Here is a 12202-nt window from a genome sequence, read left to right on the forward strand (position 1 = left end):
TACAATGTATAGGCACCTGAGTATGAGAAAAAGCATTTCAGTGTTTAGGTACTCTAAACAAACATATGAATATGAGTATACACCTGTGCATGTTTTCTAGGCCAAAGCAAGCCATTAGACTGTAAAAAGACTATAAAGAAATTCATATTCTTATGGTTGAGTAAGAAGTTAATCTAGCACTTCACAGTAAATCCCTGTAACAGAAATGCTGACAGTACTTTAAATGTAATAGTGTTAAGAGACATAATTTACAAGGACATTTTCTTAGTCAGCTGCTTGTGATTGAAAATGTGCTTTCATAAGATTTTCCAAAATGAATGTATTTCTTTTTGGTTAGATTAAAATTTTGGATTCTTTAACCAGTTTATGGTTTCACCAAGGCCTATGCACTGATATCCTCAGTGTGATCTAAGTGGATGACAGACCGATTTTCAGGTTTTACTCATCATGTCCTTCTCTGTGCTCGGTCAACTATTAAACCAGGTTTGGTGCATATCATTTTTTGTAAATTAAAAAATCTCACAACAATAATAATCTTAAAATGGAAGGGAAAAACACGTTTAGTTAATGTTCTGCTTGTTGATGCAAAGGTAGGGCAGGTAGGGCTACTTTGCAGGAGTTTCAATCATTTTCAGTATGAGTGCCTACCTTTATAATCTGCCAGGGCTGAAAGAGCAATCCCAAACACATTCCAGTGCATCTTGTTACTCATCAAGGTAGAGCAGTACTCCTGTAGTTTCAAGTAGTGATTGGATTTGTACAGAGCTTGCCAAATTAAAATTGCCTACTTTAAAAGAAAAAAAAAAAAAAACTTGAAAAAAAAAAAGGGACAGAAAATTTTGAGTTCCAATTGACAGTGTAATCTTATGTCACTGTGCTATCACAGAAGGTCTTGGAGAAAATGAGTGACAGAAGAAATCATTCCCTCAATGCCGTGACTCTAATACTGATAGACAATATTTCACATATTGCTAGATATAGATACAGATATAATGGTTTATGAATACATCAAAAACCCATGACTGCACACAAATATAGAAAAGATCATACAAACTATGCTGGCATTACTGGAATGAATTCAGAGTTGAACTTGATCCAAACACTGCTGTCACATTTGAAAACTGAATTGGAGGAGTTAATAACTAAAGTGATAACTAAAACAAATACCAGTCTCAAGGGAAGACAATTATTCAAAAGCGTAGCACTGAACACTTGCCTGAATGAGACTGGCTAAGTGTTAAAACAACACTTAGATCCTGAACTTGATTCTGATTTCAGTATTCTGTTGCCATATATGTAAATATATGTGTTTATATGTATTAAAACATTATCTGCCTGTGTGAAAAGCAGTTCTGAATAAGCTTTTTTACCTTCGCAGTTTTGTTCACGTTGGAATAGATAATCTGTACGTATTACAGCACCACTGATTCAATTAAACAAAAAAACTTTTTCTTTCAGTCTTCAAATTATTCAAAATCAATAGCACTGTTTACAGCAACTCTGATTACTAAAGACACCTATAACATGGATTTCCATCTCTCTTTGGGTTTGGCATGACTGAGAACTCATTTTTTAAGTCAAGGCACATAACTCAGACCATTCTGAGTTTTGGTTTTCATCTCTGCTCCTTGGACCTGAAAAAAATAAGAAGAAATGGTAGACATAAACTCCTACATTAGGAAACCAGTATTGACAATTAACTTTCTTTATGAAACCTGAGATAAACAAGCAAACAATAAGACATTGTCTCATATTGAGAATTTCATTTTTAGGTACATGAAACTTGTGTTTTAGAGCTGAGACCAATGCCATTCTCTTCTCATTTAATGATTTTTGAAACCCTCATAGCCTTTTTTTTTCTTTCCATCTGCATTTTGTCTACTGATTCACACCCACCTATTCCCCTCGCACCTCAACTCTAGTTTAGATCTCCTAAGGCAGTAGCTGAGGTTGGAGTCAAAAGTAGCTTCACTTCTATAAGATTTAAAAACACCTTTACATCTTCAAATGCTATGCAGTATAACTACTTATATGGAACAACAAACAAAGATGAGATAGATGTTTCTTCCATCACTTCAGAATGAAGATTGGGACAAAATAACTTGAAATCTAAGAGATTCAGGAATCTCTCTGTTATTTGCTTCCAAGTGTGTGAACCTTGAGGGGAAATGCCCCATATATCGTGCAGGTCAGTTATGTTTGGGTTGAAAAGACCATCTGCTGCCTCTTCTCTAAGGTCTTTTTATAAGGGTAGCGAAGCAGTAGAACAGGTTGCCCAGAAAGGTAGTGGATGCCCCATCCCTGGAGAGATTCCAGGCTCTGAGCAAACTGATAGAGCTGTAAATCTTTCTGCTCATTGCAGGGGAGTTGGAGTAGATGCCCTTCCTTCCAACTCAAACAATTCCATGATTCTATAAGGCAGTTGTGGGGTTTTGCTCAAGACACAAACCCAAAAGAAATCTACACGAAGAAATCAGATCACAGGCAAGAACAGACTGATCCTGAGAGTCACAGAAAGGTATTGCCTTGAAAAGAATACTTGAGATATCATACAGGGAAAGAGCTATAGAAATATTAAACTAGGGAGCTTGTGTAAGTCTGAACAAAAGTGATGACAAAAACTATATTATGATAAAATAATGTATGTTGTTGTTTTTTTTTTTTAAACTGTGATCCTAAACTAATTTTCTGTACCTCTGCACTCCACTCTTTGAATTTCTGAACTGGGGTTTTGAGACAAATGCTACATAGAAGTATCTCAAAAGAATGATTTCTTCTAAATATTAGAAAGATAGCAGGAATGGAAAATTATGCCGTTACTGAAAAGTACCATTGATTTTGACTATGGAACACCTCCTTTGCTATACAATAGCATATCTGCAGCAAACAAATAATGGAAATGTACCAGCGAGAAGTCAAACCTGACTTTCAGGTATCGTTGTATTGCATAACGCAATTTGTACTTGCATTATTCAAGGACATGCTGAAACTTAGGAATGTCCTTAGCTTACCTAAGAGTAAACCTAATCTTTGCTGAGAATACAACTCAGAAAAAAAATACGGTCAAGTGTAAATTTTATAGTGAGATAAGAAAATAAAATACGTAAGTGAAAAATGTTCAGTGCTAGATCGTATTTATAGGCTTTTATTTCTTACACAGATTGTTTTTCACATATGAAGATTATCCCACAGAAAAATTCTTGTACTGCTTAGATGTTGAACATAAAATGGAGGAGAGAATCTCTGCAAGATTCTTCTCTTGTGGGCGTAAACAGATATTTTTAACTTCAGATATGAAACAGAACCAACTGAGATAGAATTAGATCACATTTCCAACCAATACTTTTGTACCTTGCAAATATATGACAGCTGTGATTTGGAAAGATTTAGAACAAAGTTTGTTAATATTGGTTGTTGCTAAGAGATGCATTGCCTTTTGTAGAAGAATGAATATGCACCCATACTAAGAGGATCGATTAACTACAAGTCAGAAATCTAATACATTTTGCTTATGTTATGAAAAGGTCTGAAAATATTTTCTTGTGGAAAAAATATCATTATTGGACTTTGGGTTCATGAGTTTTCTTGACTTGCCTCCTCACAGAAGGTGCACCCGGTGATGCCATTTTTTAAAATGAAAAATGTTCGAAAATCACACTGAAGGCTGTAACAATGAAAGACAGTTACCAGATGTTTTTGTATAGTTACGTGTGTTGCATTACTATTATCACCATTTTCACACTTGATAATACTTTACTGCTAACTTAGGTATTCTCCAGTTTTACTTACCTCTGTTGAGTACAATACACTGAGTTTCCATCCTTTCCTCAAGACTTCTTTCACATTTCTCAAGCTAAGTCAATAATTTACTTCTCTTATTACTTACCACTTTGTTGACATGTTTTTGTGACGTTTGTATTGCTCTCTAAAATAAACTCTTATTTAATCTCTTTAATCTCTTTTTAGCACATTTCACTGATTAACTATCCATGTTAATAAGGGATATCTGACTTTGTAGGGGTAAATGACAGATGCCAAGCTCTGGAAAGACGACTGCCAGCAAAAAGCACTGCAAAGAAAGGTTACCCATCATCTGAGTCATCTTCGCAACACTTTGTTGAGTCTTTTGGACAAAAAAGAATCCAGTGCAGCTAAAGGAAGATTTTAATACGTATAAAAATGCTAATTACACTATCTTCACCAGGAGACAGCATAATTGCAATGAGCAACTAACAGCAATCAGTACTCAGAAACTAAAACTGAACTGGACACATTATAAAAGTTTTAAAACTTCTAAGTGTCAGAAGAAATCTCCTGATATCATATCAGCAATATTCCTTCCATTATGCTTATGTATCAGGTACATTGTATGTAGATAATTGTTATTCCAGAATACATATGAGCAATCTAAAGTGAAAAAAAAAAAAGAGGTGACCATCACAAGCTTCAAAAATCAGCAGTACTCATTTTTTCTAATACAGTGCAAGCAGTTCTTTCTTCCCAGTCTGTATGCACTCTATGAGTATCCAAATGGTTTCAACTGTTACATGAATGAAGCTGTATTTTCTCCTTGGGGCGAGTCATTGGTTTGAAACCACCTCCCCTGCAAACTGTCACTCTTTGAAAAAAAGAACTCCATCTATGGGAATATATACAGGATAGTGTCTTGTTCCAAGAAAAACTGATTTGGGAAAAAGATTTGTGAATGGTTATGAAACTGCAAAGTGGATTCTGACCCTTTGCAGAGTCACTCAGAAGTATGTCTCTTAGCAGATAAGCTATGGAAAGCAACAAAACACAACTTGAAGTGCCCAAACAACAGATGGCCGCAGATAACTCCTCACAGCAAAGCCACTACTTCCTGTACCAACACCACTTCATTTTTTTACTAAACAACTTTTCCCCTCTGAATTTGTTAGTTCAAAGACCTCGAGACTGGATCTTGCTGCTGTTGAATGACCTTCTTGAAGTGGCCAACTTGCAAAAATGCCACGTGTAATAGCCGACACACATACACCTTTGCACATGCAATTGAGCACATCAAAATTCTGGCCAGTGATGGGTTACAAACTGCATGTAAAACTCTGGGAAAACAAATGCAAGGACTCGGTGCTTATTATCTTGAGACTATCTGCTCAATACAGTTTCGAGGTGTCAAAAACAAAAGCGAATTCTTAGCTGAAAAGTACTGCAGTCATACTATTACCATGACTTCAGCCAAACTATTTTACATGGAAAACTGGAAGAAATTGTAAACTATGCAAGGTTATCTCAGGTCAGCCCAAGATATATGAAATGTACGTGCTGTCACAACTAATGCAGATAATTCATTTCATAGCTTCTCAATGGGCCTAAAGGAAGAAGACACAGCTGGTTGTTAGATGATGCTTGATGCTGCACACGTCTTCATTTGGATACAATTGATAACAAGGTTGTTACAATTTGTTGTCCTTAAAGACTGTGAGAGGCATCTCACAGACGGATATAGCCATTATGCACAATTGGAAGGACAGAAGCAGCCTCTCAGGGTGTCACGCCACTTTGCATGCACTGCAGCATTTTTCCTGCTGAGAGAAAGTTATCAGGTATTTTGTAGTGGTTTCTGTTCTGCATCCTACTTTTCAACTGCTTTTTAAACCCACACAGAAAAGAAGGCAGAAAAAAGCCAAAACTGTGGTATTGTAGCTATCACTGTTAGATCTCTAATACTATTACATATTTTAAGTCTCTGTAAAAAGCACTCCTTTGTCTGAAAAACTTGAAGACCTGGATTAATCCTACCTGATGTGGGGCATTCAGAACCACTAATGGCAGTGGAAATGGGTACTTCTAGACTATCCAAGGCCTAAATGTTCTGAGACAACCCTCTCTTCAATTAACTCAGAGTTATAGGGGAAAACTACATACACTGTGGTCTTACAAAGCAAGAATAAAGCATTCTTTGTTTTGGCAGGGTAAGTAGCTAAATATTAAGCTGAACAAATCTGGCCTCTGAAAGCATGATAAGAACAGGAGAAGTGAATGTGAAGGAGATCTTGTACTTGAGATTCAGGCCAGGTATTTTGACCTTGTGCTCATGTGAACTCTGCCTTCACACAAGTACTCTGTCATTTGCTTGAGCAGCTCTTCATATGTTTTCTTCTAAGAACTGCAAACTGAGACTGGAGCAATCACTTTTCATGAATATGGCCAGCAGTAGCACACTGCAACTAACTGAACACGTTTCCATCCTCAGCAAGACCAAGCTGCAAGCTTCAGGGGTGGCTGGGGGGCAGGCTGGGTGTGTTGGCCTTAGCGGCCATCTGGAGCACTGGTGGCCTGCGGGTGTGCAGGCAAGTCACACAGCTTGGCTCCTGGACAGCAGCAACGTTCAGCTGCACAGAGACAGTGGAGTGCTAACCTCAGATGAGTACCGCATGTCATTGAAATCCCGTTGGCATTACAGTTAATAATTCACCTCTCACAATCCTTTTCTAACCACGGCCTTATTTGTGTGGTGCGGAGCAGATTAATAGCGCTACTTGCACTTGCTCTGAACTCCTGCTCCAGACCCCGTGCGACCTTTACGCACACGCTCCTCAGGCCAACAACAGCGGACCCGCCAGCTCCGTTCCCTCAGACAAACACCTTTATTTGCATGTCACCATAGCTACAAAACCACAGTAAGCGCGAGGGCCCTGCGGGACGCAGGAAGGCTCTGTGATGAGGCGGGCCGAGCGTCGGGTGACGGGCATACAAGCGGTTAACGCCGCGCAAGATGGCGCCGCGCCGCCTTCCGCCCCGCCCCGCGCTCAGTACTGGAGCGGCGGCCGCGCCGAGCCGCGCCGCTGTCGCGCGGTGATGAGTCACAGCCAGGGGCGCGGCGCGGCGCGCGGCTCGGGGGCGGCGGGCGCGGAGCGGGCGGCGAATATGGCCGGCGTTAGCGACGCCGCCGCGCCGGGCGGCGGCGCGGAAGGGCGGCGCGGCGGCAGCCCGGAACAGCTGCAGCAGGACGGCTGTCGCGGGGAGCCGAAAACTCTGTGGGGGAGCAGCGAACTGCGGCCGCCTCCCGCCGGCCCGGGGCAGCCGTCGCCGCAGCAGCGAACGGAGACGCTGGGGTTCTACGAGAGCGACCGGGGCAGGAAGAAGAAACGGGGCCTCTCGGGTGAGGAGCGCGGCTGGGCGGGCGGAGGGATCCCGGGCTGGACCGACCCCTGTGGGGCGCGCTCCGGAGCGGGTGTCAGGCCGGGCCATGCCTGCGGGGCGAACGGCTGCGAGCGGAGCGGCCTGGGCTGTCGGGTCGAGGCGGCGGCCGAGGAACTTGGGCGAGAGGGAGACTTCTAAAAGTGCGCCGGGAGCCGCGGCGGGACGGCTCTGTTCCCGGCCTTGCGCACGGAGCTCCGCGCTCGGCCAGCTGAGCGTCCGCTTTTGGCGCGTTGGGATGCGGGCGGAGAGCGGTGAAGTCTGACACAGCGCGCCGGTAGCTGTAGAGCTGTTTGTGAGCGGTGAGGGTGTCTGCGGTGGTGTTGCGCTCTGAGGTTTAAAAGCAGGCGGTTAAAGCCGCTGGCTGCTAAAGAAGGGCTGCAGGAGGTGGCTGTTTGCACCTGTGCTCTGAGCTCCGCTGGGCGCTGTAACTTTCTGCCTCCTGTACCAGAGCCGCTCCGTGGCTGAGCGTTTGTTGGAGTCGCTTAAGCATGAGTGTGACGCCTCCTGCCTCCGTTGCTGAAAGGAGCGGTGCTCCCAAAGCCGCGTGTGAAGTTGTGTAGAGTTTAGAACTCACTCACTACGTATAGCTTACCAGCTAAGAATTTTATAAGGAAAAATAGCAAAAGAAAACGTGATGGGCTTTGCTATCATCTGTAGCTTTGTTGAAGTTCACAGGACAGCATTTCAGGAGTCCACTGAGTCAGCTTGGAAATCCAGCCCACAAACATTAAAAACTGCCAAATAACGTGGTATGGTTAATTTAGTCTTGGCAAGTTCATCTTTATTAGCACTGTAGTTTTAGTTGTGCTTTGCTGAAAATGTGAAAGGTGCTCAAGTTTTCAGGCTGTCTGCCGCAGTGTTGGCTTGAATGTTATGCTATGGGTTGTTCCTGACAGAAAAGAGAAAAAACAATTAAAGCACTTACTAACAACAGAATGCTTTCCCTCTAAGCTTGACGGGTGTTGTCATTGATTTCCTAAGACTTGCAGCATCACTGATGGCACTTTTGTGGCGTTACTGAAACTGCTGCAGTTTCCATAGTTGTAAGGAATTGATAACAGTGCTATGAATTGCTTTGTGATGGGACAAAAACAGTTGAATACACATCTCTGTGCCTGAAAGATAACTGAACAGGGAACTTCTTAAAGCAAAGAAATCGGTATGCGGGGGAACTGTCTTCCAGCAATTGATTGAAAATGAGGAAGAAAAAAAAAAAGTCAAAAGTCATCAGTGCTTTCTCTTTCTTTGAGTAAACATTATAGAAAAAAGGGTTTCTTGGTAGAGCAGCTAAAAATTGTAACTTGTCTTTGCTGGTAGCAATACGTCTTATAGTATGCAGAAGTAGGGTGGTGAAACAACACAAGTACTGTACAGAGAATTTGTCTGGAGTAGAAGGAAATAATTAATTTAAATGTATATTATGCTGCTTTAATTTTGAGTGGCATGCATGTTTATGGAAGAATCGTGTGCTTCAGAGTGAAGTGAGTACCTGAAACTGTTGTGCTTAGGATGAGTGTTCTGACTGTTTCTCAACAGAAAGTTTTTGAGCTACAGAGAATTTTGCAGCTGCACAAGTTTTCCCGTCCGTTTCTGGTTAATGGTTATCCTCTGTGTTGCTATGCATGAAAGTATAACCTGGGTAAATCATTATCTTTGCACCTTGAGGAAGTAACTACGGGCTTTAATGTTTCGAAGATCCTTGTGCTTTCTGTCCTGAGGTGGGGTGGTGAATGAGAATACTTCAAGCATTAAGACTGTGCTATCTATTAAACTTAAGCTGTGATCTGTAACTTTTTTTTCTTTAACAGAGAGGAAAAACTAAGGAATTTGAAGGAGGAGTTGGAACATTTCCTTCATTTTAAAATAAATGGTGCTTTGGTAGCAGAATTAAGCCATTTTTTCAGGTGCTTAGTTGCTCTGGGCTGCTTTGATGTCTCATCCTGTTCACTTGCTTGCTGTGTGTTTCCTACAGGGTCAGCTGCTGATCTGTTTCACAGCTGTGTTGGCACAGAAGCAGGGCTGAAGCTGGGTGCTCAGGAAAGAGATTGCTGTGACTGTAGCTCAGTGTGCCCCACTGCTGGAGGAGTTATTTGGCAGGCATAGTCTGGAGCTCTTATATTGATAACTGCAGGCACGAGAAGTTCCTGGGGTGTGGCCAGGTGGAAGAAGGCTAAAATCATTTGGTTTTTAACAATGGGGCCATGAACCAGTTCATGTGAGGTGATGGGAAGTGGAAACTAACAGTTCCAGATACTCTATGATAGCTGCCTATATGCAAATCCTCTGTAGGAAGCTGCAGTTATTTGAGATGCATTATCTTTAAGTTACAGAAGGTTGGTTATTACCTGTGGTGTGAGAAAACGTACCTTGGCACTTACCAGAGTAGTTAAGCTTAGGTAAGAATATACAAATTAAATTTTGTGAACATTCTGCGTTTGTTTCCCAATTTTTGTTTAGAAGTTTCAAGTAGTAATATCACAGAGGAGAGCTTGAGAGAATGAGTTTGCAAGAGATCTGAACCTTCATTTAGTGGTTTGAACTTCTGCCGTTATTTTACTGGAATGAACTTTGATTGAAACTTTAAATGTCAATATTAGTTTTCACTACTCATTAAGCTACATGGTGTTTGGTTATTTTAAAATAAACACCTTGAGGGTTACAGCGGCTATAATCTACTAGAAGTGGATCAGTTATACACAAATTGTAAGGATCTGTTTAGATAGTGTTTTTGACAGGGAAAAGCGGTTAGGTTCACACTGATGAAAACAAATCCTGGTTGAAATGATCTCTTAAGAATATTCATTTATGTTAAAATACCACTACAAACTTCAAAATGTTTGTAATCCCCAGCAGTTCTAATCCCATGCAGATATATGTGCTCACCACCCAAGGCAGCATAGGACACAAGCCAGCCTGCCTTTGCAGCTGCTCTTATTCCTCTCTGTCTCAAAGCTCTTTGTAATTTTTTGGATACCGTTTCATCCAACTGATGGTTGTCATATTCAGTGAAATCCATTTTGGTAAGCTGCTGTCTGACAGTTTGGGGTGAACTGTTCACATGCACTATCTCTACTTGTGTTCCCACCTCAGCAGCTGTTGTTCTCAAGGCTGTTTTACTAAGGATGAAGGCAGCCTGATCCCTTCACCATCCCCCCGCAAATGTGGGGCACTGTACCACGCAAGGCTTCCCCAGTTGTTACTGAAACTCACTAAAATCTGGATCTTTTACTAGAGAGCATGTTCTTGTCCCATGGTGAATGCACTGTAGCTTCTTGCCTGTCTGTCTAGATAGGTGATTTGTATCTTTTGCATGTTGTGTGATTGCTGGGAGCATCTATTTTTAAGTGTCAGTAATAACTGTACTGAGTGTGCTGTCACTTCTGAAGTGTTTCAGAGGGGAGGTGATGATCGCAGACCTTGTCGGTGAGCACAGACTCATAAGCTCAACTTCCTTGTGCTGTTCTCGTGTTTATACTGTATATTTCCTTCAAAAAACTATTCTGCGCAAAGGCTCATCTAAGGCCATGTGGCTTGACTGAAAGCTTAAGTCAAACTTCAGCATATCTATCCAGATCTGTTAAAGTGCAGAAGACCTGTATGTCATAGAATCACAGAGTAGTTTGGGTTGGAAGAGATCTTAAAGCCCGTCCTGTTCCACACCCTTGCCATGGGCAGAGCTGCCACACAGCAGCTCAGGCTGCCCGGGGCCCCGTCCAACCATTCTACAGGAATGGGGCTCTCACAGCTTCTCTGGGCGTCCTGCTTCAGTGGCCTCACTACCCTCTGAGTAAGGAATTTTTTCCTAACATCTGACCTGAATTTCCTTTTTTTGTTTGTTTGTTTGTTTTATTTTGTTTTAAACCTTTCCTTCTTGTCCTGTCACTATCTGCCTGTGTAAAAAGTTAATCTCTCTCCTGTTTATAATCTGCCTTCAAATACTGGAAGGCTGCAGTGAGGTCTCCCCTTTTGGAACCTTTTCTCTAGGCTGAACAAGCTCAACTCCCTCAACTTTTCTTCATAGGACAGGTGCTCCAGCCCTCTGATCATCTTAGTGGCCCTCGTCCAGCAGCTCTGCTTCTTTCTTGTGTTGGGGGCCCCGGGCCTGGACGCAGTATTCCAGCTGGGGCCTCGCAAGGGCAGTATAGAGAGAGATTTAATAAATCTAGGAGGACTCTTAGTATGGTAAGGATTAGATCCGTTAGCATTCAGCATAACTTTTTTTTTTAGTAATCTTTTGGAGAAGTAGGATGTCTGATGAAAGTGATTGGTTGGGAAAAGTAGCTTATTTTTCTTCTTGAGAGGTGACAGGGGAATGGGAAAAAGAACTCAAATCCTATATAGCTCCTTCCTTACAAAGTTACTTGACCTTCTGGTTGCTAGTAGCAGAAAAGTACTGTGTTAGATGCGATGGAACTGAAACACATAGCAAGTAACAAAAGCATAGCAGTTTTATCACTCTTAGTGCCTGAAGTGTTTTCTGCTTGTGTATGTCTCTGAATGTAGATCTTTCATTGCTGAGATTCATCAGCGCTGAGCTAACAAGAGGTTACTTCCTTGAACACAATGAAGCAAAGTACACAGAGCGGAGAGAGAGAGTATACACATGCATGCGGATACCAAAAGAACTGGAAAAGGTGAAGTACTTTTAAATATTTCTTTAGATTTAAAGATTAAATCTACTGCAGTAAGTTATTAAAAGGAACATTTCTTTTTGAACATTTTTCACTCAAAAAACAAGATAAAAATCTGCAATAATTAACTTTGTGTTTTCAATTGAGAGCAACTCAGTGTTGTTAACAGAAACAGACATAACTAGCTTTCGAGTCCAGATGATGGTATTTGGATTAATTCAAATACAAAGATGTCACTTCAAGGAATGGTCAATCAAAGTAAAAAAAAAAAAAAAAAAAAAAAAAAATTACTCTGAAATGTAATTTTTCATTAAAATACAACACAATTGTTTTAGCTAATTTTTCAGTCTAAAGATGTGGTGATGGTTGAGTTTGTCTAAGGTTTT

General features: G+C 41.3%; 1 protein-coding gene across 4 annotated transcripts in view; it reads left to right on the plus strand.

The window, feature by feature from the left end:
- Positions 1-6763: 6763 nt before the first annotated feature.
- TAPT1 (transmembrane anterior posterior transformation 1) overlaps positions 6764-12202 on the plus strand; it is a 37525-nt gene continuing 32086 nt past the window's right edge. Inside the window, exons 1-2 of one of the 4 annotated variants that reach the window (XM_085223430.1) lie at positions 6764-7144; positions 11689-11819. In XM_085223430.1, coding sequence (XP_085079556.1) covers positions 6841-7144; positions 11689-11819 — 435 coding nt within the window. In that variant the 5' untranslated portion in view covers positions 6764-6840. The remainder of the gene's footprint in view (positions 7145-11688; positions 11820-12202) is intronic. The other 3 variants (XM_085223432.1, XM_085223431.1, XM_085223433.1) reach the window with 3 other exon arrangements.

Source organism: Meleagris gallopavo, chromosome 4, assembly GCF_905368555.1.
Source record: "Meleagris gallopavo chromosome 4, MGAL_WU_HG_1.1, whole genome shotgun sequence".
Taxonomy (NCBI): domain Eukaryota; kingdom Metazoa; phylum Chordata; class Aves; order Galliformes; family Phasianidae; genus Meleagris; species Meleagris gallopavo.